General features: G+C 41.8%; 2 protein-coding genes across 8 annotated transcripts in view; one reads left to right on the top strand and one right to left on the bottom strand.

The window, feature by feature from the left end:
* klhl29 (kelch like family member 29) overlaps window positions 1-7,919 on the top strand; it is a 246,719-nt gene extending 238,800 nt beyond the window's left edge. For all 6 annotated transcript variants that reach the window (XM_003440803.5, XM_025898585.1, XM_005449765.4 and 3 more), the window contains 2 exons: window positions 3,458-3,602; window positions 6,405-7,919. In XM_003440803.5, the coding sequence (XP_003440851.1) occupies window positions 3,458-3,602; window positions 6,405-6,588 (329 nt within the window). In that variant the 3' untranslated portion in view covers window positions 6,589-7,919. The remainder of the gene's footprint in view (window positions 1-3,457; window positions 3,603-6,404) is intronic.
* A 585-nt stretch (window positions 7,920-8,504) lies between these two features.
* The window catches only part of atad2b (ATPase family AAA domain containing 2B), a 68,730-nt gene continuing 54,502 nt past the window's right edge, over window positions 8,505-22,732 (bottom strand). The window contains exons 27-28 of one of the 2 annotated variants that reach the window (XM_005449769.4): window positions 19,524-19,652; window positions 8,505-12,181 (exon numbers count right to left, since the gene is read on the bottom strand). In XM_005449769.4, coding sequence (XP_005449826.1) covers window positions 12,140-12,181; window positions 19,524-19,652 — 171 coding nt within the window. In that variant the 3' untranslated portion in view covers window positions 8,505-12,139. Of the gene's footprint in view, window positions 12,182-19,523; window positions 19,653-22,357; window positions 22,600-22,732 lie in introns of those variants that run through there. The other variant, XM_025898583.1, reaches the window with a different exon arrangement.

Raw genomic sequence — 22,732 nt, 5'->3', positions numbered from 1 at the left:
ACAGAGCAGAGAGAAATGAGTGTTCTGTGTTTATGGGACCTAACACAAAACATCATGTACACACGCTTATGCTGGCACACACACATACGCTCAGGAAGACTGGCAGCAGCATATCAATGAGATGAGGAAGGTAAAAGAAGAAAATAAACACGTCTGGCAGAATGTGAGAAGGACCAATCAGTGGCAACTTGTTTCTCAAGGGCAGAAATTGAGGCTGACGCCTCAGATGGTTGCAGTGGAACTTAAGATTGCATTTCACTCTGCGTAAATGATTGCAGGATCGTCATATGTGAATAATACAGTATTTTTCAACCACGATAGCAGCGTAGTCTGTCTCTGTCAGTCTAAAAGTGAGATAGTTCAACAACTACTGAATGATATGCCATGAAATTTCATGCAGACACTGGTCCCAGGAGGATGAATCATTCATGACTTTGGTGATCCTCTTTTTCTCTAGCACTCACATGAGTTTGGTATTTGAGATTTTAAGTGAAATATTTCAACAACTGTTCGAGTGCTTTTTGGACAATGTGGCACCCTGCAAGGACAAACTCTTTATAACTTTGATGAGCTCTTAATTTTTCTTTTGACATCTTCATCAGCTCCATTACTTAGGTTTCTGGTGCTAATTAGCAAATGTTAGCATGCCACCGCTGGATGCTGTAGACATTACACCTGCTTTACATTAGAAAACATGGATGTAGCCGTTATGTAGTTACCCCCAGCTGTGTGCAGGACCATTTAAGGCTTCGCATTTGGTATTTTTAGCTTAATGTAATCATATTTGAAAGGGAGGATAGCACAACTCTAAATAATTGTAGCCTCATATAAGATTTTGGCTAGCGAAAAAATGGCTGAAACAAAATTTTCTAATCAGAAAAAACAAGATCACCCAAATTTTAAAAAGGCTGAGCCCTTGAATAATTTTTTAGGTTATTTGATAGAAAAAAAAGGACAATCTGCCTAACTGTATTTTATGTATGTGGCTAGAGATCAGCAATATATGTAGCATACCTAGCACTTATCATCTTCCTCTTCATCCTGAACTGCACTTAGGGCTCTAACACACCAAAACATGTCTAAACATGCTAATTTATTCCAGAAACTGTTACAATTGTTAATTGTCACCAGTTCAGACATGCGACTGACCCGTCTCCGGGTAGCTAACAACGAGCCAGCAACATGACAACAGCAGCTAGTTCTAAGCTAACAATTAGCCAGCTAATGTTAGGCTCGAGTATCCTAATACTCACACTTTACCTCTGATAAACTGTTTAACTACATTCTCACATCATATGAGAGTTTATTTGCTAAGTGTTGACTTGAACAATGTTAAGAATAAGAACAATAGCTCTGATATGGATCATCTGCTATTTGTATGACAATTGAAAAGCCTGATGGCTTTTTCAGTATCTCTCAACTAAGAGAGAGCTAGCAAACCTAGATGTTAGAGACACTTAAAAACAGGTTTCTCTAATAGATGCTAACAGCAGCTAACAGAGGCTAACAGCAGCTAACAGTAGAGTTTACCAATGGAAAAGTTCAGGATATGCTCAGCAACTCACCTCAGTATCACTGTCATCAGACAAACTTAGCTTCGCTGACACAACTTGACTTGTTTCACAGCCTGCTTCACTGTAAATAAATGTGGACGCGTATTGACAGCTGAGATAAACAGCTGACTGACAGCCTACATTCACTACAGACGGACGGCGACCAGAGATCTTACAGTGGCCGCTGTGGCTTAGATTATACACATAAAAGTAGAACTCGGCGACGGCAATCTACTGACATCTAGTGATGAAATTTCACACAGTGTAACTTTTAACTAACATTATAAAAGATGAACTTAGCCGTTTTGTAGTTACCCACGGGTTTATGGACTACAATTTAACAAAAGGCTTTGCATTTGGTATTTTTTTCCACTTAACGTCACCATATTTGGGCAAGAGTCATCAGCTACTTGGTTAACAAAGCTAACTGTAAATATTTGTAGCATTAAAAAAGATTTTGACTAGTGAAAAAGTGGCTCAAAATATTCTTACCACAAAGACGGCACCTTTTAGTACAAGTGAATAATAAACCCCCCCCACCAGAATCTCAGAATGTCTAAGCCCTTAAATATGCACATCTTCAAGCTTTACTAAAGTTTTAATGAGTTTTTTGTACCAGGCTGTACACATGTTTATTTCTGCTGTAAAGCTAAGCATTAGAGTCTAGAGGGACTGACTTACTTTTGGAGCTAACCTTAAGTGGCCATTCCAGCAGCTTAAGTTTTTGGCACTTTCTCGTTGGCTTCATTTTTCAACCCAGGAGGTTGGCACTTGCTGCCATTATCATTTATTTTAAAGCAGCACTATATACACAGAGCCCCAGCATGGCAGCGCGCTCCTAGAGCACATAATGCAGCACAGCAAATTCAATAATCAGCAGCAGCACCTCTGAACTCCGGAGCTGACCTTTTAATGAAATATGCCCGTCTCCTCTCAGCAAAAGGTAAGAGGAAAGGGGAGCTGGATCAAACAGAGGTGAAGCTTTTCAGGGCTGCCAGCGCTGCCTTTATTAAGGCGTCAGGCTCGAATCCTCCCGGTGCCTGTTTGCGATGAGGGATGCCCGTCCACTGTGGCAGAAAACGGGGAGGACAGCAGCTTACGGCCAAGTATCCGTGCATTATTCATGCTGCTTGTAAATTGGCCAGCTGCAGTCTGCTAGAGAGAAATTGCCGTGAGTTTGAAATACATTTCCTCTTCCCACACAGCAGGGCCACTGCTCGCAAACTCCAGGTTTCCAGCCGGCATCGATACGCGCAAACCACTGTTTCATTTTGTTTCCCATCATCTATACCTCTGCAGCGGTGCTGCTTCAATGCCTCTGCTTTCCTCGCGCGCCATATACTGTATCAGAGTGAATTATACACCATGCACAGTATGCAGTATCCCACCTGTTCACTCATGTATTGCCAATACATGCGCACATTGCTTTTTCTTTTCCTTATATTTGGTTCTTTATAAATCTACGGAGGTGCCACAGGGCCTAATGCAATTGTGAATTATTGGGACTTAGGTAACTCTTTTATATTGCTTCCAAGCCCAAACATATTTTGGAGTGGAACCCAATAAAGCCACCGTGATTTATGAACTCTGCGTTTTCATCGGTTTTGGTATCCATTCTGTTTTTTGTTTTTTCCAAAGCAATCTTGAGTGGGGCATATCTGTAAAGTGATAAGTAGAATGTTGATGATGATCGTTTTTGCATGCGCTGCGGGGACCAGGAGGAAGGGTGGGAAAAAAGAACAAATTGATGTCATTATACCGAATGGAAATTTCTGCTGAGAGTGAGAATGACATCCAAACAATAGCTCTGTTTTCTCTTTTTTTCAAAATAAAAAATCTCTCCTGTTTTTCCCTCCCCTTTCTCTCTCTGCCTCGCTCCCTTTTTTTGTCTCTCATATCTTTAGATAACAAATATGCCCCTGCAGTGAGCCTAAATGGATTTATATTCATCCTGGGAGGAGCCTACGCTCGAGCTACCACTATCTATGACCCAGACAAAGGCAACATCAAGGCCGGTCCCAACATGAATCACTCTCGGCAGTTCTGCAGGTAAGAGATAATTAATGTAGCGGCACCACACGCAAGTTAAATCCCCAGAGTGGAATTTAAAAGATTTTTCAAAAGCTCAAAACTGCAGCTCTGTGTTTTGTGAAGCTTTAAGAAAAAAAATCCCTCTCTGACATTATTAAACAGCCTGAAAACAATCTAAAACTCAATCTTATTAGTAATCTGTCAGTCTTTGTGTCATAACACAGGTAAACGGTCGCACGGGGAAAAAACGTTTTCAGGCCAGTTAATTAAAACTCGAACAACGCCACGGGGCTGACAGCCTTTTCCAACGCGATGCGGCTCAATTGCGAGAACTCTCCCTCGGCGGGAAATTTGCTTTCTAATACACGAGGCTCGACTGTTAAATCCGTCTGATCGGTATCGCCGCCGTCTGTCACGGCGAGAGAGAAACAAGACACATCTGAGGCGGCTTGATTTAATCAACTTTTCTACAGACTGTTTCGAGTTATTAAACTGAAATCTGAGTCATTTAGTTTTTAGTGGAGGCGGAAAGAGGAGGGGGCGGCATATGTGTGCAGAGTGTCATGTTTGTCTCCTAAAAAAAAGAAAAAACAGGAAGAAGTACAACTGCGATCTGCAACTTTCCCAGCATTAGCGAGGCCATAATGGCTGATGAAGGGAGAAAAATGAAAATGAACAGCAGTGGGATCACACCCTAATATCCCAGTCAACTCGAGCCACTGAGGTGTGCAGTTCGCTGGATAATGAACTCACAGTTTTCTAGGCCCTGAGCCCTTTCTTCTCTCTCACTCCTTTTTTCCTCCCCCTTTTCTTTTCCTTGCAGAAGTCGAGAAAAAAATAAATTAAAAAAAAGCATGCATGAAATACATTTGGGAGGCAATTACAGACAGTGATCTTATGTGCAAAACGTACACCATAAATCATGTTGTCAGAGTTATTGATAAGCTGCACCAGCACACGCCAGGCAGCTGTTCTGCTACATTTAACTAAGTCTGACACAAGAGAGGGGAGGAGATGCACGGCCGTGGGGGTGGGATGGGATTGGGGGGGAACAACAAACACGCCGCTGTCAGACAGGGAAACTCGGAAAAATATCTGCAGTGCACGCTCCCGCGCAGAAGATGAAGTCTAGGAGGGTCATCATGCAGGAGAGCAGATATTTTCCCCTGGCTGCGTCCGGCCCTCCGCAGGCCCTGCACCTCCCCTCTGTTTATCAGGAAGAGCAGCCTCCAGGCTTCGCCCCGCGCTCTCTCCATTTTGGATCAGCTGTGCTTTTCTCTCTGAGTAGATTTAGGCTTTATGTAATAATCTTTTTTTTCCCTTCTCCCGGTCTTAACAGTGCTGCGAATTTGTGCAGTAGGACGGCATGTTGCTCGCCGCGTGCGAGCGCGTCTGTGTGTTTGAGCGTGCACCTTATGTAAATGCAGATCGTTCCAAAGCCCAATAGGAGTACAAAGCCCTAATCAGCTTACGGCCCAAGTTTTAATCCTCTCCGCACACAAACTCCTGTTTCTGTTTCTCATATCAAATGAGCACGTTTGTACAGATATTTGCTTTTCAGTAGGTTTTTTTTCCCCCTCCTCTCTCTCGCCCTCGAGAGAGAATGTAATGTGTGAGATTTTATGTATGTTTTTTTTTTTTTAAATAAATCAATCCACCTCACCCTTCCCCCACCTACCCACCCACCCACCCACCTTAGCTCATGTTGTCAAGAGCAAGTGCGAGTGATGTCAAATAATCCCAGGCGTGGCCCCCAGCGTGACAATCGGCATGTTTGTGGAGATGCCGTCTTTGTGTGGCTTTGTTGTCTGATCGTGATTAACGCCACCAACAATATTTCTGCCGCTGTGACTCAGAGCTAGCTTTATCAAAGCAGCTCATACTTGCACTGAGCTACTTATCTTCCTGACACTGATTACCTCTCATTACTGTTTAGTCCTAACAGTCGATGCGCGCGTAATGCTCGCTTTCCCGTACAAAATCAAGATTTGTCAATCTTTTAGATTTCATTTAAAGGTGACTGGGCGGCACGGTCAGTTACAGATGTGTAGTTTTTGTACTAAAGCAGCTTTCGGCTGCTCCTTTCTCCTCCCAGGATCTAATCGGGGATCTTTCGCTTGCTCGGCTAATTTGTAACCCACTGCACTATGGAGCCACACAGTTTGGTGTAGCACTGTAGACAAACTTGCACAGCAGCTACTACAGGAGTGAAAGAGCAGCTGGTGTTCTCAGTGCGGTCCTAAGAGCTAACTAAGAGCATGTCTTAAAAACCCCATGATTCAGTGGCGCGCAACAGTAACTTGCTGTATGGCCCTATCAGTCCCTCACATTGTTGCACAGGAAGTTTTGGCCCACAGCGCTGCTTTAGTTCATTGAGGCCATGCACAGCTCTCTTTAAGGTCCCACCAGTGCACTTTAATCGGGTTGACATCTGGACTTTGACCGGGCCATTGCAACATGTGGATTCTTTTCGTTTTTAGCCATTCTTTGGAACAGTCAACAGCTTTTACCACTTTATTATGTTGTTTGTTAGAGGCAGATTTCGCCTCCAACAAATGTTATAGAAAAGCAGTGAATGGCTGTTGCTTTGATTAGTTTTGTTTGTTTTTTGTGAGGTAGATATGAGAGGATTCAGTATTGCATATATCTATTATATCTGCTCAATATGAAGCCTGTTTAGTTTAGCATCAGGGAAACTGATAGTTTGCCATCAAATGGGAACACATTAATAACTTTTTATATTGTGTTCAAACTTAGAAAAATGTCACTTTTCCTGCATCCAATTCCTGCTTCTAAAGAAAATTTTGTCTTTTCATGCAGCGCCGTCATTCTGGACGGGAAGATCTACGCCACGGGAGGCATCGTGAGCAGCGAGGGTCCAGCCCTCGGCAACATGGAGACATTTGACCCTTGCACCAACACTTGGACACTCTTGCAGTCACTGCCCTGCCCGCTCTTCAGACACGGCTGCGTGGTCATCAAAAAGTATATCCAGAGTGGCTGAGGGTGGCTCGGACTGGGTCGCACTGGGTCAACGCTTAACACCAGCTGAGCTCCAGTTGTGGGACGATGTGTGACAGCAGCTTCGAGACGGGCCGATCGCTCGGTCGGCGACCTCTGGACTTGACGCCAGCATCCATCCACACTGTTGCCCCACACCTGAAGATAAAGTCAAATAAAAATGCCCTGTGCAGAATGTACTCATGTTTAACTACTCAGCCATGTCAGGTGACGATTCCCAACCTCCAGTACTGTATGTGTCATGGTAGTAGTTCATTCTCTCTCATCAAACAGGCACAGGGTCCCTCTTAGTAATTTGAAAACTCCAGGTTTTTAAATGAAGTCTGTTTTTTCCCCTCTGGTACTGCCTTTTGTTTTTTGTTTTAAATGCATATCTCTGTAAACTCAACACTTGCTTCATTTCCTTTCATATAATCTGACTCCGCTGAAAGCCATTGCAGGTCCAGATTCGTGTCCCTTTGAGTAAATCACACGTTAACAGGCGTAGGTTTCGTAGTCATGCATTCGTGAAAGTTTTTGTGGCGTACAAACGTTTTTCCAGTAGCGACATCTGAAGGACAGGAGGGAAAAGCGACGGGAAGCGACGCGACTGTTTTCCTCTTTATCAGTGGATCAGATGAGTTTCTTCTTTCTCCACTGCAACGAGAAGCAAAGTTCCAACTGTGCGGATTTATGGGGTAACTTTAAATCCAGTTTCTGAACTCTGTGTAACCCGGGCCTTTTTAATGGCTCTCTAAACATTGGAAAAAACTATCAAATCAGGGTCAGGTTGGGTTTAAAAAGGGATTTCTTCCCCCCTCCTTTGTTCTTGTACAATTCCAGTCTGATTGAGATATCATCTGGAAGGTGAGTGGCTTTTTTTCCTCCCTTTATTCACACTGACTTGCTCTCTGGGACAAAGACAGCACCACACTGAGAGAGAGAAAGAGGGAATTCCTTCTTCCGCTGGCGTCTGATCAGATTCAAGTTGGGACAATTCCTCCGGAAAAAAAGCACAATATTCACCCGCGACTGTTATCATAGATGTTATCTGTTTATCCATGTTTCTTCTGTGTTTCAAGTTCCTCCTCCCCAAATCCGCTTGTTTTATACAATGTTTCATTGCAACCCGCAAATTATGTCGGGTTGGTATTCTGTAAATACAGCGAGGAAATATGTATATTTTAAAACCTGAAGGCAATTCTGTATAAATGTTTTTAGAAAAAAAAAAATGGATAGGCTGGATTGAAAATGGTACGTCTGTAAATCTGTACCCAAAAAGGAAAACTTAACAATTGTTATTATTGAAACCTAATACATATACCAGAATATGAACACATTGTCAAGTCTATTTTTTTATGTGTTGTCCGGTTTCATCAACACTTTAATCAGGGCTCTTAATGCAACAACTGTGAATAGACTTTTTAACCTTATTCTGAAAAACCTGTGGTTTTCTAGGCCTGCTTTTTAGCACGGCTTCATCGTTCCTCCAAATTGACTGTATATAAAAGATGGCCACCGTCGGCATGACATCACACACAGGGTTGTAATCAACAAAAGTGGATTACAAACCAAACAGGGCAGACCCATAGACTGTATAAAACATGGGTTGTAGTTTTGGGTTGGAAAAGTGAAGCCAATGTGGAACTGCCTTCTATCGGAAGGCCACCAGATGGCGATAGCTGTGGTTTAAAAAAAAAAAAAGATTGATGAGAATACTCCTTCCTGTTGAGTTGAGTTTTTTAAAGTAAGGAATTAGCTAATGAGTAAATAAAACCATCCCATTTTAATATGGGAGTCTATGGGGTTAACTCCTTTTTGAATCCAGCCTCAAGTGGCCATCCAAGGTACTGCAGCTATTTTAGGCTAATACTTGTCAAAGTTACTTTAAAAAAAAACAAAACAAAACAAAACAAGCACTTCAAAGTTACAGTTTGCACCTTTATTCAAGTATATCACAGCAGTTTATTTGAGAAATACAGTAAATGTTCCATTTTCAAATATAACTTACACTAAAGTAACAATTGCGAACAGGTGTGTTAAATACAGAACTGACAAAGCTATGAAAAGTCTAAATTAACTGAAAGAGAGGGAAGAACAAAATAATTCAGGATAGAACAAGCCTTTTTCCTTCTGCATACTGGACTAAGTTGTCTCCACTACCAGACAAAAATTGGTTGTTAGTCCAAACTGGCTACAATTTATGATAAAAAAAAAAAGGAAGAGGACAATGTATGACATTTGATTACCCATATTTTATACCCCATGGTTTTTCTTTTAAATCCGTAAAAAATAACTCTTGGCAGAAACTGGAGACAAAGTGAACATCATTAACAGAAAGTTGATCTGGTCCTTTTCCTCATAACTGTTTTAAATATTCTAATGCTAGCCTCTTCCAGTATGCCACAGTCTGTAACCACTTTCAACAAAGAAAACATCAGAACAATGAAATAAATAGAAAAGCTGAAAGAGCAAGTTGTCACGTGTTGAAACCTGAGAGACCTGTAAACCCTTTATTCCCCCGTACACGCCAAATAAACCTGCTACACAAACGCTACGCAATTCAGCAAAATCGTTCAAATGGACGCGCGACGCTTCCCGATTCGGTTCAATTTCAGACGTACAAAAAGACTGAATGTACTGATCAGGTGTAAAACATATTTAATAATAAATACCCAGAATCATGAGATGAAAATTAAAAAACAACAAAAGACCCGAACACACTTGGAACACTTGGGAATAAAAGGCGATGGGTGTGTAAAGAGGCAGAAAATGCTCTCTATAGCTTTTAAGAAGGTATTGGGTGATAACAGGAGCAGATCTGGGACGTCTCCTCAGTGTCAAAGTACGTAAAGTAATCACAGACAACCTGAAACTAAAGCATCAAATATACAGTCCATGAAATATCCTTAAAATTTATGCAATCATTATCTGGCTCAAATGCAAACATACGTATATAACAATCAGAGAGATATAAACAACTCTTGGATTACTGCAGCAGCCGTGGTTGCGCTGATCTGGTACCTAAGGTGGTACTGTGGATGTTGCAACAGTATTTTGAGTGGGAAGAAAAAAGAAATACTGTTTTTGTACCCAGTAAACAGTTTTCGCTTTAAAATAAATTAAGCTGAGGTAGCATTGGTTTTTTATTCCCCTCTGCAGTAGTCCAAGTGCTAACCTGCCATTGCCAGTTTGCATACGCTCTTGATTTTTTTTGCCACCTTGAATCCGAGAAAAGGCAGAGGTGAGCTGGGGTTAGAGTCGCACCGAGAGGTTTGAGGACCGGACAAGAGAGTGCATTGAGAGAGATGAAGAAAGACGACGGGGTAGAGGGTAGGGGAGTGGGGGGCGGGCTTCTCCAGTCTACACCTGTTCAAAATATGGCATCTTCCAAACACACACAGAGAAAAGAAAAAGAAAAATGCCACCTTATAAAGCTTCTGTAAGTATCTTGATTTACTACAGTCGGAAAAACATATGCTGTGTCGGCCACAGGTGAAAATCCAGCTTCGCTTGTCTGACGTTGAAAGAGAAGAGAGCGGAACAGATCCATAAAGTCGGTACACACACGTAAAACAAAAACAACAAGTAATGCTTTTTACACACTTTAGTGACGGGCACTGCCTAGAATGGCCTTTGTTCAGTGTGGATTCACAACCCATGTAAAAACAATTCAAGCAAAGCGATTTTATTAAAAAAAAAATACGTAGAAAAAAGTTACAAAATATAAAACATAACACAAAGTTTTTTAGGATTAATAGAACATTTTCAGAGTTGAAACAGAATGCCGGTGAACAGGCACCGTTTTGTCAGCACCTTCTGAGTGAGTGAGATAACACTTGGCACGATGAATCCTTTGACTTGCTTTATTTCATTTATTCCTTTGTTTTTTATCCGGTTTTTTTTTTGTTTTTTTTTTGCATATTTAAAAAAAAAGAGAGAGGAAAAAAAAACTGAAGGCCGGTGTCACCAACCTCTCCTTCCACCTGCTGTCCTGCTCAGGTGGAGACTGACCTTCGCCGACTGGTCTGAGGTTTTATTACAGAAACATGAATAAATTTAAATATTTGAACATCATCTGAGATGTATTTGACCACAACACTGTTTCCACTTATTTCTTGGCCAAAGAGTTCAAAATTAACTAGAGGTGAATAACGTAGATATGTTTAATCGATCTAATGGCGGTAAGATAATCATTTTTAGTCGTTGTTGCCTCAAGGTCCCTGTGACCTCGGTGGTAAATACCCTCCCCCCCAACTTGGGAGCCTGTTCATTGTCACGAGTAGTAAAAACAAATATCCTGCTAAATATACCACTTTCATATGAGGTTTGAAATAAGGCACACGCTAGGCAGTGCAAAAAAGTACAGACGCCTTCCAATTTGTACTGCTTCCAGTTCCTCAGCAGGAGTGTGTCGGTAGGGGGGTTAAAAAAAGAAAGAAAGGGGGGAAAAAAATAAAAATCAACTGGCGGGCGCTGCTGGAGCAGGAGGGAAAACATTCATACTGTGAATCTAGTGAAGAGGAGTCGGGGGTTTGCGCTGGCACAACTATTTAGGACATAACAATCCGCTAAGACTGTGAACGCCAGAGGTGGTCTGCCAGCGAATGTTTCGAGTGAGGAGGTTTTTACAGATGACCCCGAGGCGACGCTACGCTTGTTCACCAGTAACTCTGAGACCAGCGCTGAGGGGGCTAACGGCTTTCCACGCTTGATGACCGCCATAATGAAGAGGACATAATTGATTCTAGTCCTGCTGTGCTAACCTCATCGAGTTTGTGTCTACGGTAAAAAACTTCTTTGTAAACTATTCTTCTGGGTGATTGTGGCTCAGATATGGAACTAATCAAGTAGCTAAAAGGGCAGAGAGAAGAGGAAACAAAACAAAACAACAACAAAAAAGGTCGCACAATAGCGCGGTAACAACTGGCCTATGATGAAGCGCTCCACTCGAGGGCAGGAGGGCTCGCTGACGTAGGTCGCCCATTCACTCCCCGTCCTCGTCTCCTGGCGGCACGCTGCTTTCACACTTCTGCTGGTGAGGGTCTGAGTGAGTGTGTCTGTTTGTAGAAATGCATGCATACTGGTGTCAAGTGTTTCGGCGTGTATGCGCTGCCACGTTGTGATATGACATCACCCCATCTGTTGGTTTTTCTAGTCGTCCAAACTTAAGAAGAAATCTTCCCGAGAGCAGCACGGATAAAGTTGAGGATAGCACCCGAGTAGCACCAGGGTTGCCCGCCACTGTCGGTTTGTGTGCACGCGTGTCTGTGTGTGTGTGTATACAAGTGTGGCTGACACACCTCCAGGGGTTTGGTTGTGTAGTATGCGTCTGGATGTGGCCAGGTTCCTGAGACAATAGCACCATTGAATGTCTCTGTCCTCATCCTCGCTTTGTTCCCTCCCAGCGACGAGGAGGGTGCTGGATTTTCCTGTGTGGTGTTTTTGTGTTGAGGGCTGAAGCTCCTCCACTCGTGCTCACTCAGTTTTGTGTGTTGTTGTTGTTGTGGTCCCAGGCTGTTCAGGATCTACCTGATGGGTATATTCTCTCCATTTCACAGGAATGTATCAAAACGCTGGATTCTCTCCTCCATCTCCTGCACAAACAACAAACAGAAACACGCACACACACGGAGCTTAGCCTCAACTAACACAGCAAACTCGAATGTGTGTATAAAGCATCTGTGCAGCGCGCTTTCAATATTACTTGGAAATTTCCCACAGCAAACAACAGCTTTCACCATGATAAATGATGTAAAATGAAGGAAAGCTGTGCCTGAATGAGACGGGCGATTTTTCTCAGCGTGAAAACAGCAGAGTTTGACACTGACTAAATCTGAGCAGAGCCAGAGGAAGAGAGATGGATGTTAGCCTGCAATAGACCATGATTAATGCCTGGAAGATGTTACACTGTGTGTTTCTCTCATCTGAATGGCTGAGTCAGTGCGACACACGCGGCTACAAGATATCAATTTCAAGAAGTTTAAAGAAAAAAAAGAGAAAAACTGCCAACTTTACAGCAATTTTTTTTAAACATCTAAAGAAGGGCAAACTTTTTCCAGCAGAGACCGCAAGTTTTAACAAGCTGAATAATCCATTCATAAACGGATTAGATGATCGATGAAGAAAATAGATTTTCTGTTATTTACTGACTGCATTTGTCTCTTTGGGTTTTGAGCTGTTGGTTTGACAATGCCAGAAAACTGAATTTCACTTTTTATTCATTTTATTTCTTCCTTTCAAAAGTCAGCTTGGAAATACCATTGAATTTTTGGACTGATTAGATTTCTGGGCAAGCAGCTGGGCGATATAAGACCTTTTTTCCAGCTGTATCCATGTATTTTCTAACAAGATAGATGATGAGACCACACTTTTTGTACCGATGCACTCTAAGCCAGAGGTCGGGGAGGTGCATGCGGCTCTTTCGCCCCCCTCTGGGTGAAAATGCTGTGCTCAGGGCTGCACGGTTTATTGCTGCCTGCGGCTTGATCAGAAAACAGCACACTGAAATGGACTGAAGTCATAATTACATACAAATAGTTTTCATGATTATTCTTTTTATTTTACTGCTATGTTTTATTTATTTGAAAGTGGGCTATTTTTTATTTGATTAATTTTCCAGAAGGTGTGAACTCAAATAGACCTGCAAGGTTATGTTATATTTGTTTTTCCTCTTTTTCAAAGTGTTTGTTAAACAGTAAAAAACGCTCTTCTTCTTATTAAGACATCTTATTATTCTTGTATTAAGTATATGTATTATCCTCTTCAAATTACATCTGGGCATTTGTTACTCGCCCACCCACACCACAGACACACACACGTTTTGTTTCCCCTCACATTATTCGGTTGGGGTGCTGAAATGGCTCTTTTCATGTTGAAGGTTGCCGACCCCTGCTCCAAGCTGAGTTACAGAAATCATCTCTTTAATAAAGCCATGCCAGTGTTTGCATCTCTTCTCTCTCACTAAACTGTCTGACTCACTCAGCCCCACCCCCACACTCCCTCTGCATCTGCAGCCTGTTCTCATGCAGCATGGAGGAAGGATCAGCGCAGCTCCAACAATAAATACAAAACCGAAGCTCTCAAATTTAAGAAGATGTCATCTTTTAACAGCACTGAGGAAACCTGTTTGTTTGCGGCCACTTTGTTGGGTACACCTGTTCCAACTGCTCGTTAACCCATGCACCAGTTCAGCCAATCACATGGCAGCAGCCCAATGCATTTAAGCATCTAGACATGGTCGAGCATCAAATTGGAGAAGAAGTGACTTTGAATGTGGCATGGTTATTGGTGCCAGACGGGCTGGGATTTTCCCCACACAGCCATCTCTAAAGTTTACAGAGGATGGTGCAAAAAAGAGAAAATATCCAGTGAGCAGCAGCTCTATGGACAAAAATGTCTTGTTGAGGAGACTGGCCAGACTGCTTCAAGCCAGTAGGAAGACAACAGTAACTCATTACAATCAATGTATGGAGAAGAGCACACGGAGTACCACTCCTGTCAGCTTACAACAGGAAAAACAGTGCCTGGTCTGATGAGCCTTGATTTCTGCTGCGACCAACCTGATAATACCTAATAAAGCATTCGGTTCAGATTCAAACTAAGTGTTTAAACACCAAAAGGACAGAACAACACAAATGAACCAATCAGGGCAGCAACAGACCAATATCTCCTGTGCATCTCGGGATAAAATGATTAGTTCTCTCAGTGGATTTGACAAGCGTATAGTGGTCAAGAATTTATCTCTGTTTACCAAGTGATGTTTTTTGTTTGTTTGTTTTTTCTGTGTTTGATTTTTGATCCTAAGTATTGCCGACATCTCACATGGAACATTTACATCATGTATTGCTATTCAGCCTAGAAACTGCTTTTGCTTCGTAACATTACTGTTGGCAGTACCCGACCCAAACAAAAGGGAGTCCGCTTTCACTCTTCCCCCCAAAACAGTGCTGCCTGTGTATTTAACTTTCAGGTGACACATCAGAACGCATGAGATCTAATTTAGCTGGAGCCGGGTAAATATAATCACGCCAGTGTTATTCTGCATGAGATTCCAAATTCTCCTCCAACTTCATTTAGAACAACAATTAAGCGCTTAGCACTTCATCATAGCCCCACAGCGATCAACACCAGGTTCCACGAGCTGTAAAAAGCCAGTAAAGCCAAGAAAGGTGAAGCTGATGTTCATTTGAATGAATAAGTCTTCGGTTTAGAAAATTCCCCGAAAACCTCGGCTCAGCCCATGTTTTTAGACACATCTGTGCTTTTAGCACCTTTTTGCTGTGTTTCACTGTAAACACAGGCACATGCAAATAAGCTCTTCACTGCCTTGACGCTTTGCACCTCTGTGATCTAAAGTTTATCTGCCTGAAGCCCTCGCACGCCGTCATCCCGAGTACACAGCAGACTAACAAGACCTCACAGCACCTCCCCTTTGTCTCACTGACATAAAGTTAGCCTGTAGCACTCTGTCTCTATCTAACATGGGTGGATGGTGACTTACATGGCAAAAAAGTCTAACCTCTGCACAGCTCAACAGGTCAATTGCAGCCAAACTGCAGTTTTAGGTGTTTTATATCTCACTGGGGCCATCAACGCCATGCATTAAAAGAAAAATCCAGTGTAGCATGCTCTCCGCTGTTAACATGTCATCAATTTGTGATGCTCAACTTTAAATTACTTTGGTGCACCCACCTTGTTTGAACCCATCTTATCTACTCCCACATCACTTACAGATTTCCTCCATTTCCCAGATCTAATTTGCTACAACCCCTGGGAGGACGAGGTTCTCTGCGGCATCTACGTGAAGGTTAGGCGAGAGGGGGAAAAAATGAACGGAAAAAATCAAACAAAAAAATCTTCACAACAACTCAAGTACAAGTTGAGTCGTTTTTTCCAGGGAAGAAAGCGTCGGGAGAGAACAATCTTGTGTATTGTTCCTGGATGAAGGTGTTCTTACACAAACCGCTGAAACAGAGTCACAGACTCACAACGATGAAAGCCAGCGCTGCATAGCCTACTGTCAATGGAGAAACTGATTCTTCTGCCTATTTCATGTAGGTTTCTCTTTATATGGCTATTCAGCACCAAATGTCACAGAAGATCTCAAAAGACTCTTTAAAGAGGACCTGTTACGCTTTTGCATATTTAGGCTACGTTCACACTGCAGGCAAAAGCGCATCAAATCCGACTTTTCTGACCCTATGCGACCCATATCCGATCATGGTATGACAGTGTGAACGGCACAAATCTGATATTTTCAAATCCGATCTGGGTCACTTTCGTATGTGGTACTGAATCCGATACATATCCGATGTTTTAGAAAGCGACTGCTGTCTGAACGGTCATGTCGCATTAAATCCGTCTTTTACATCACTGACACAAGACAGACGGCGATTATCAGCGCCGGAGACGCGCCCGAGAAGACATCATGAACGCTTCCCGGCCATCCAGTGTAGATGTCAGTGAAACTGTTTGGAAGACAATGTTGGAGAAACGTGAACATTTTATTTGTACTGTATAATCTGCAGATTCTGACAGAAATCTGCAGCTATCCTTTGAAGCACCGCTCCTCTCTAAAACAGCAATAAGGATCATTATTAGGCTATATGTAAACAACAAAATAACTTTATAACTTAAAGCAAATTTGGGAAACGTAAAGTCTGAAACAAGTCTTTATATTAAGGGGCATCAGCCAAACAATACTGTTTGGTCTGGCTCTAAACAGAGCGCGTTGTGTGTGATGTCTTCTTTTGCGCATGCGGGCCGCTTTGAGCGTTCACACTAGAGCGCGTTTGCTGTCACATTTTATTTGTAGTGTGAACAAGCAGACAAAAAAAATCGGATTTGATCAAAAAATCGGAATGAGTGTGCATATGGGGCCACAGAAGTCTTGGTCACCTGCTCTTCAAACCTTCTGATTGTGAGTAACAGCCAATCAGAAAGAAGCTAGCTTAAAAGCAGGGAGAAACGAGCTAAATGCTTGTTTCAGAAAGTCTATAACCTGATGGGGTGCACCAAAGCCCAGTGTAAGATAAATAAAGACCTTTTTGAACTCCATAATGAAATTCTACTTTAATAATGTGCAGGAATCAAAATACGGTGCTGGAAAATGAGCACAATAGGCCACCCTTGAAGCTCAAGTTCGATATTCGATATTCTAAATACGAAATGCATGCCAGGAACCAATCAAATAGTTCAATGGTCAAATTAGTTTTAGGAACAATTAAGCATTTATTCATGACGCTGCTTGGGCTAAACAAGTAGGAAGAAAAGTATTAATTGACCTGCAGGCCAAAGCCCTCAGCAGTATACACACAAACCTGGCAGAGAATTAACCAACTATTGAGAGGTTCAGTTAACCTGACTGGTATCCTGTTCAGCTTTGGCACAGCACAGATTCAGGTTAAAGGTCAAAGGCCCTTACAAAGTCTTTAATTGCTGTCTGAGACACGAGCAAAATATGATACCGGGCCAAGGGAAACACGTACGCCAATTTGTGGACAGGAACATAGCTTGCGTGTTTCTGTGTACAGAGCAGATACGGTCCCTCTGGCTTTAAACGCAGCGTGCTGTCCGCTCCATCTGCTGAAAAGGTCAGCTCTTCAGGAAGACTGAGACGAGCCATGCCCAGAGGAGGACGGCGAGAACGTAAGAGAGACAAATGTATGGACACGCTCCATTTCACTCAGCTCTACAACTCGGACATAAATACCGAGAGTTGCAACGGCATGCAACGTTAAGTTGAAAAAGGCTGCAGCCCCTATACTCTGGACCACCTCGGTGTGCATCTGTGTGCTTGTGGTTTTGCATTCTCTAGGGAATTACAAGGAGATGACCTGCTGTGGGGTTGAGATGTGTGTTTGGAAATGCAGGCAAACAAAACACGTGCCAGATGAGCTGACATTTCTGCTCTCGAAACACCAATTTAGGCTGGCAGTATGAAACGAACCCAGACACGCGCCCTCCCTCCCTTCACCAGAGCGGCCCGTAGACAGGCGGCACCACCTGGCTGACTGCTCTCTCTCCCTCTCCCTCGCTCTTTGCCGCTTCCTCCCTCTGACATCCTGACAGCCGGCACTGGCTACCAGCGCCAGGACACTGCCATTCCGAGCCCCCTGTCTGCACTGACATCCTACAGCAGCAGCAGATGACCAGATGGGATTCTGGGAAAATATACAGCAGCTTTTTCTGCATGGAACATTGTCAGGAGAGATCCGAAACTTAAAACGAAAAGTTCCTCTTCATTCAGACCCTTTTGTTTCCTTCGCTTATTATTATTTGCAGTATTTTCCCGAGAGACTTGGGGAAAAAATAAATGAACATTTGTGGTTATTGTAGCACGAGTTTGTCTTTATATTACATTTTATGATCTACATCTCCCCAAAATTACCATTATGCTACCATAATATAAAACATTATTGTGTGTCAGCGGCTTGATTGCATTCATGAATATAAAAATTCTGACTTTCAGTCCTGTGCCGCTAAGATCTTATTCTGGTCGTCTGAAACACAATACCATTTTAAATTGTAATTATTTTGGAAAACAAAGCCATATTGCATTTTTCATGAAGCCTCAGTGGAGTTTGAGAAGTTCAGTACATGTGTTTGGCCAACTAACATCAGAATTATGTGGAATATACTGTGGAGGTCTCCCACAAGCATGTCTCACAGGAACTGAAACAATTTTTTAAATGCTCTCACTAATAGTTTCCATTGTCCTCATTAGATCACATTCTGCTGCAGAAAAGCCAAAACAGCCACCTCAATTTCTACCCTGATCTAGATCAGTTTATGCTATTCTTACCCATCTCTTCTTCCATAGTCAATATCTAGCCTTTTTTTGTCATGAATCCCAGTAAGTGCCAAACACGTCTTCTTGTTTCAGTCTGTCGCAGTGTTCAGAGATGTCTAGGCTCCCCAAGGAGAAAGCCATATCTTCTCAGATATCATCTGCCTTTGTGTACAACTGTTTCCAGCTCTTTAATAATCTGAGTTTTTTGGCCTGAACAAGGTCAAATCTGCAGGACAAAATATAAAAAAATAAATCTAAAAAGTAACATTTTCTTGACATCCAGGACATCTTGCTTTGAGAATTACTTACTAGTATCCTCAGGATGTTGCATCACTAAAAATGCAAATGTTAAACATACAGACTTACAGAAGGGGAGGGGGTTGTTTGTGGCAATAAAATAAGCATTTTGCATGTTCACTTTGGGCCAGCAGAAACTCCGATATGACTGCGATCTGCTACGCAAGTTGGCTAATTACCCTGCTAGCTATCATTCAAGCATGGAGAAACACATGGCACTCATGTGTCCATGTGACACTAAATCCAAACCAGTTAAATCTATGTTAGGGTTACGAGGGGAGGGTTCTCTGGCCCCCAAGAAGCTTGATTGCGCCTGTCCTTAAACCTACTTTCTGATTAGCCCGAGTTTGTTTTATTTTTACCCTTCTCAGTGCAGGAGTCTTTGGGTGGTGCATGGCTTTAAATGGTTATCCACAAAGGATAAGGTTTAGGTAAAGGGCCTCCACTTTTTGTTAGACCTTGTACTGCTCTCCAAGCTGCAGTTATTGCATGTTTCCCAGAATTTCCTGGCATTGTCCATCTAATTTATATAATAATTTTAAATGTTTGTGGTTTTCAAACAATAAAAAAACATTTATTACCATTTCAATACATTTCTCTATTAAAGAGAATTTGAAAAATGTGAAATATTCTCATTCGAGAAGCTGAAAATGGCAAAATTTGGCATTTTTGTACCTAATGCATTATTTAAAGTGGCAATTAAATGTTATGATTCAACAAACCCATTTTCACCTTTAAGTGAAAAGCTCAAGGCAGACTGCAGTACTGGATAAGGACTATTTTTATATTTTTAAGTCACTAAATGCACATTACAAAGGCTACACCAGTGTGTGTTGTGTCTCTCTGACCTCGAGTAGCTGGGTCTTGTCGTACTCTCTACGATGCTTATAGATGCACTGGCTGAGTAGGGAGTACAATCGCTCCAGCTGCTCCACACTGTAGCCCTCACTCTTCTTCACCACCATATCCAGTAGAGCCTGCAGGAAACAATGTAAATCATTTGTTTTAGAAAATAAATACATCTCACAGATATATACCACAGATTATTACAATGCAGAAACAATAACAGCGCAGGCGCAATCGGACAGTCGTACAGTGATGGAACAACGAGTCGCACAAGCAACTCACTGATGCTGGTGCGTCGAGATGCATCATTTGGAGGTCAGCTGCATTCAAAAGCAATTAAGATCAGAATGACAGCTAATTAAGGCTAATCATAATTAGAACCAAGTTTACATTTCACTGCTACTTTAATTAAAACATTCTGGACAGTCAAAGGCCCTTTTAATTGACCCGTTCTTCACATTTTACCCAAACCGAAGTCTGTGTGTATATGCGCTTCTATTTAAACACGCAGCTCATCAGAATGCACGGACTGAGACAGCAAAGGCACAATAATTAAAGTTATCATCACTGACACAAGGCAAACAGAGAAACCTCAACTGAAATTAAATGGTGTGGGAGAGACAGAGAGAGAGAGAGAGAGAGAGAGAACTTGCTTGAAAAACATAAAATCAAAGCAATATGATGATTAATAAGACATGGATGTTTGTCAGAGCCTCATCAGTGAACGTCTGAGAGATAATTACAGTGAGCAAAAGAACGAAAATTGCAGAGGTAAAAGGTTAGCATTGTATTAATCACTGTACTCCATCTGACAATGGGCTCTGTTTAAATGACAGTTGGCCTGATTAAAGTTAAACTGAGGCTTCACATCAAGAGAAACTTCAGCAGAAACTTAATCCCAAGACAAAGTCTGCTCATAACCGGAAATCTGGCCTGAAGAAAAATAGTATTTTTTTAGGATTTTTTTACCTTTTAGCTTATATTAAGATGCACCACAACTGGGAGCCACGTACCTGCCACCAATATTATTATTGTTATTATTCTTCACAACTGAAAGAATGAAAAACATCGTGCATGATGCATTAGTCATAATGGTTCGTATCGAATCATCGTGACAAACATTTGCTACTGTTGTATAACTGCTCTTCATCTCAATGCTGACTAACGTAATCAATGACCTCCTGAAAGCCTTTCTTAGTTTTTTTAGATTGTTTTTTCTGCTACAAACATCACATGGAGAGAGAAATTACACGTGCTTCCAACTAAACACCATTATCTGCATCAATGTTTTCACATTTTGTATTTAGAAGAATGGATAAACTCCAGCTCAAAGTGGACTTAATATGTCCGTTCCAGCTCCATATTTATTATCCTTGGAGTCTATTAGAGTACCTCTGCATAATTCACAATTCAAAATAAACATTATTCATCTCATATTAGGCCTTGGTGCAGCCCCTCAGCTCCTCTTACAAACATAAGGTTTGAACAGCAGGTTGGCAAGTCCACTGGGTAATGTGCCGGAGACGACTATATTAAGGATACATAATCTCTTTGACATCATAAAGCACCACAAATAAATAAAATTAAAAAAATGTGTTAGAGCAATAATTAATATGAAAAACCACAGTGTGACAGAACATCAGAAAAAGCTTTTACAGCTTCACTTTCAGTCACATAAACATTTCTATAGTGGCTGAAGTCCGTCTGATTCAAGACTTTGTTTCACCTGTTAGTTACTTCTCACCTTCTTCTACAGTTATCAGTAAACGTCACATGTTTAATCAGCTCCCTGAACACAGACAGCCATCATCTGTTCGCCACAGTAGTTGCCGTTATTATCACACTCTTAATTCCTGAAAACACTGTATTTAAAACAATCTCTATGCAGATTGACAGCTGCGCTCGCAGGCTGCCATATTCAAAAAGCAGAGAAGCATATGTTCCTGCACTTTTCTGTCAAGATGGAGGGCATGTGGAAAGAAGAATGCAATCAGGTTAAATTACTTACATTGTACAAGTTTTCTTCTAATCAGTTTATGCAAAGGTCTATTTCATCCCCCTGAAACTGAAAAAAAGCGGGCGTGTTTCTTCTGATTGGGGTGTTTAAACTAAGCATTATTTTTACTGTTTCAGCTTTTGAAATGATTACAAGCGGAACACCAGACTCTGTATAAGCACAGCCGCTAAATGCACACCATATAGAACCTAAAGGTCCAGAAAACGGGGCTTTGAGAAGATTATACCTTTGAAACATTCAAACTTTCATAATTTCATCTGGTAGTATAGAAAATCACTGGTTATATCCCTTTTCATAAGAACTTCCACCTGGCCAATCTAATAACCGAGTCCCTTGACAAATAATGTCTACATAAAGAAGCTAAGAACATGAAAAAAATCTAATATTCAGAATTCATGCAGAGCGATAATCATGATCTCTGCAACACTGGGAAAAAAAGTGCCATCAGCTGCTACATATTGAATATATTTTACTGGTGTCTTTTTTGTACTTTTTTCACATTAACTCTGGCCTAACATCAGGGGAGCTATCAGGTTTCATAGTTTCAATCCAGCCATAAGAACTAATAAAAGAGGTCCAAATGGAGCACATCACAGTGAGATGCCGGTTTTAACAACACATGGATAAAAGCTTTAATTAGCATCATTACCGACCCATCTCACATGTGTAATAATGTCAGCCAGCCTTCCTTTCATCTCACTGCCACTGCATTTCTTTCCATTTTTCATCATGTTCTCCAACTCTTGCTTTAAGTGCATTTCTCTACTTTATAATGCACCTTTTTCTCCTGAGATAGTTCATCTTCTCACCTCAAGCCATTTTCACTGTTTCACACAGCCTCTTCTCACCTCCTCTTCAACTGCATTTCCGACATTACTATTGCACAACAGTCTTTGCTTCTGGTGTATTTGTCTTTGCATTCTCCTCTCTTCTGCGGCTTTCTTTCCCCTCTTTGTTCTCTCTCTCTCCATTTCTTCGCTTTATTCTCCTCTTACTGTTACCAGGCTGATTGCAGCAGTGCACTCCCAGCCTTTGTCAGCTTGATCAGGGTGTCGGCGACACTGTGGGGTAAATGGTGTGAGAGGGTCTTACATGGGCTCAGTGACTGAGTGAGCTCACAGCACACAAAAGGGCCGTAATCCCATGCGTTAAAGACTACTGCTGACATGGGCCATTTAACCTCACCCCTTCTAA

Source organism: Oreochromis niloticus, linkage group LG15, assembly GCF_001858045.2.
Source record: "Oreochromis niloticus isolate F11D_XX linkage group LG15, O_niloticus_UMD_NMBU, whole genome shotgun sequence".
Taxonomy (NCBI): domain Eukaryota; kingdom Metazoa; phylum Chordata; class Actinopteri; order Cichliformes; family Cichlidae; genus Oreochromis; species Oreochromis niloticus.
Note: the sequence above shows the minus strand (reverse complement) of the source record. Positions and strands in the feature narration are given on the sequence as shown.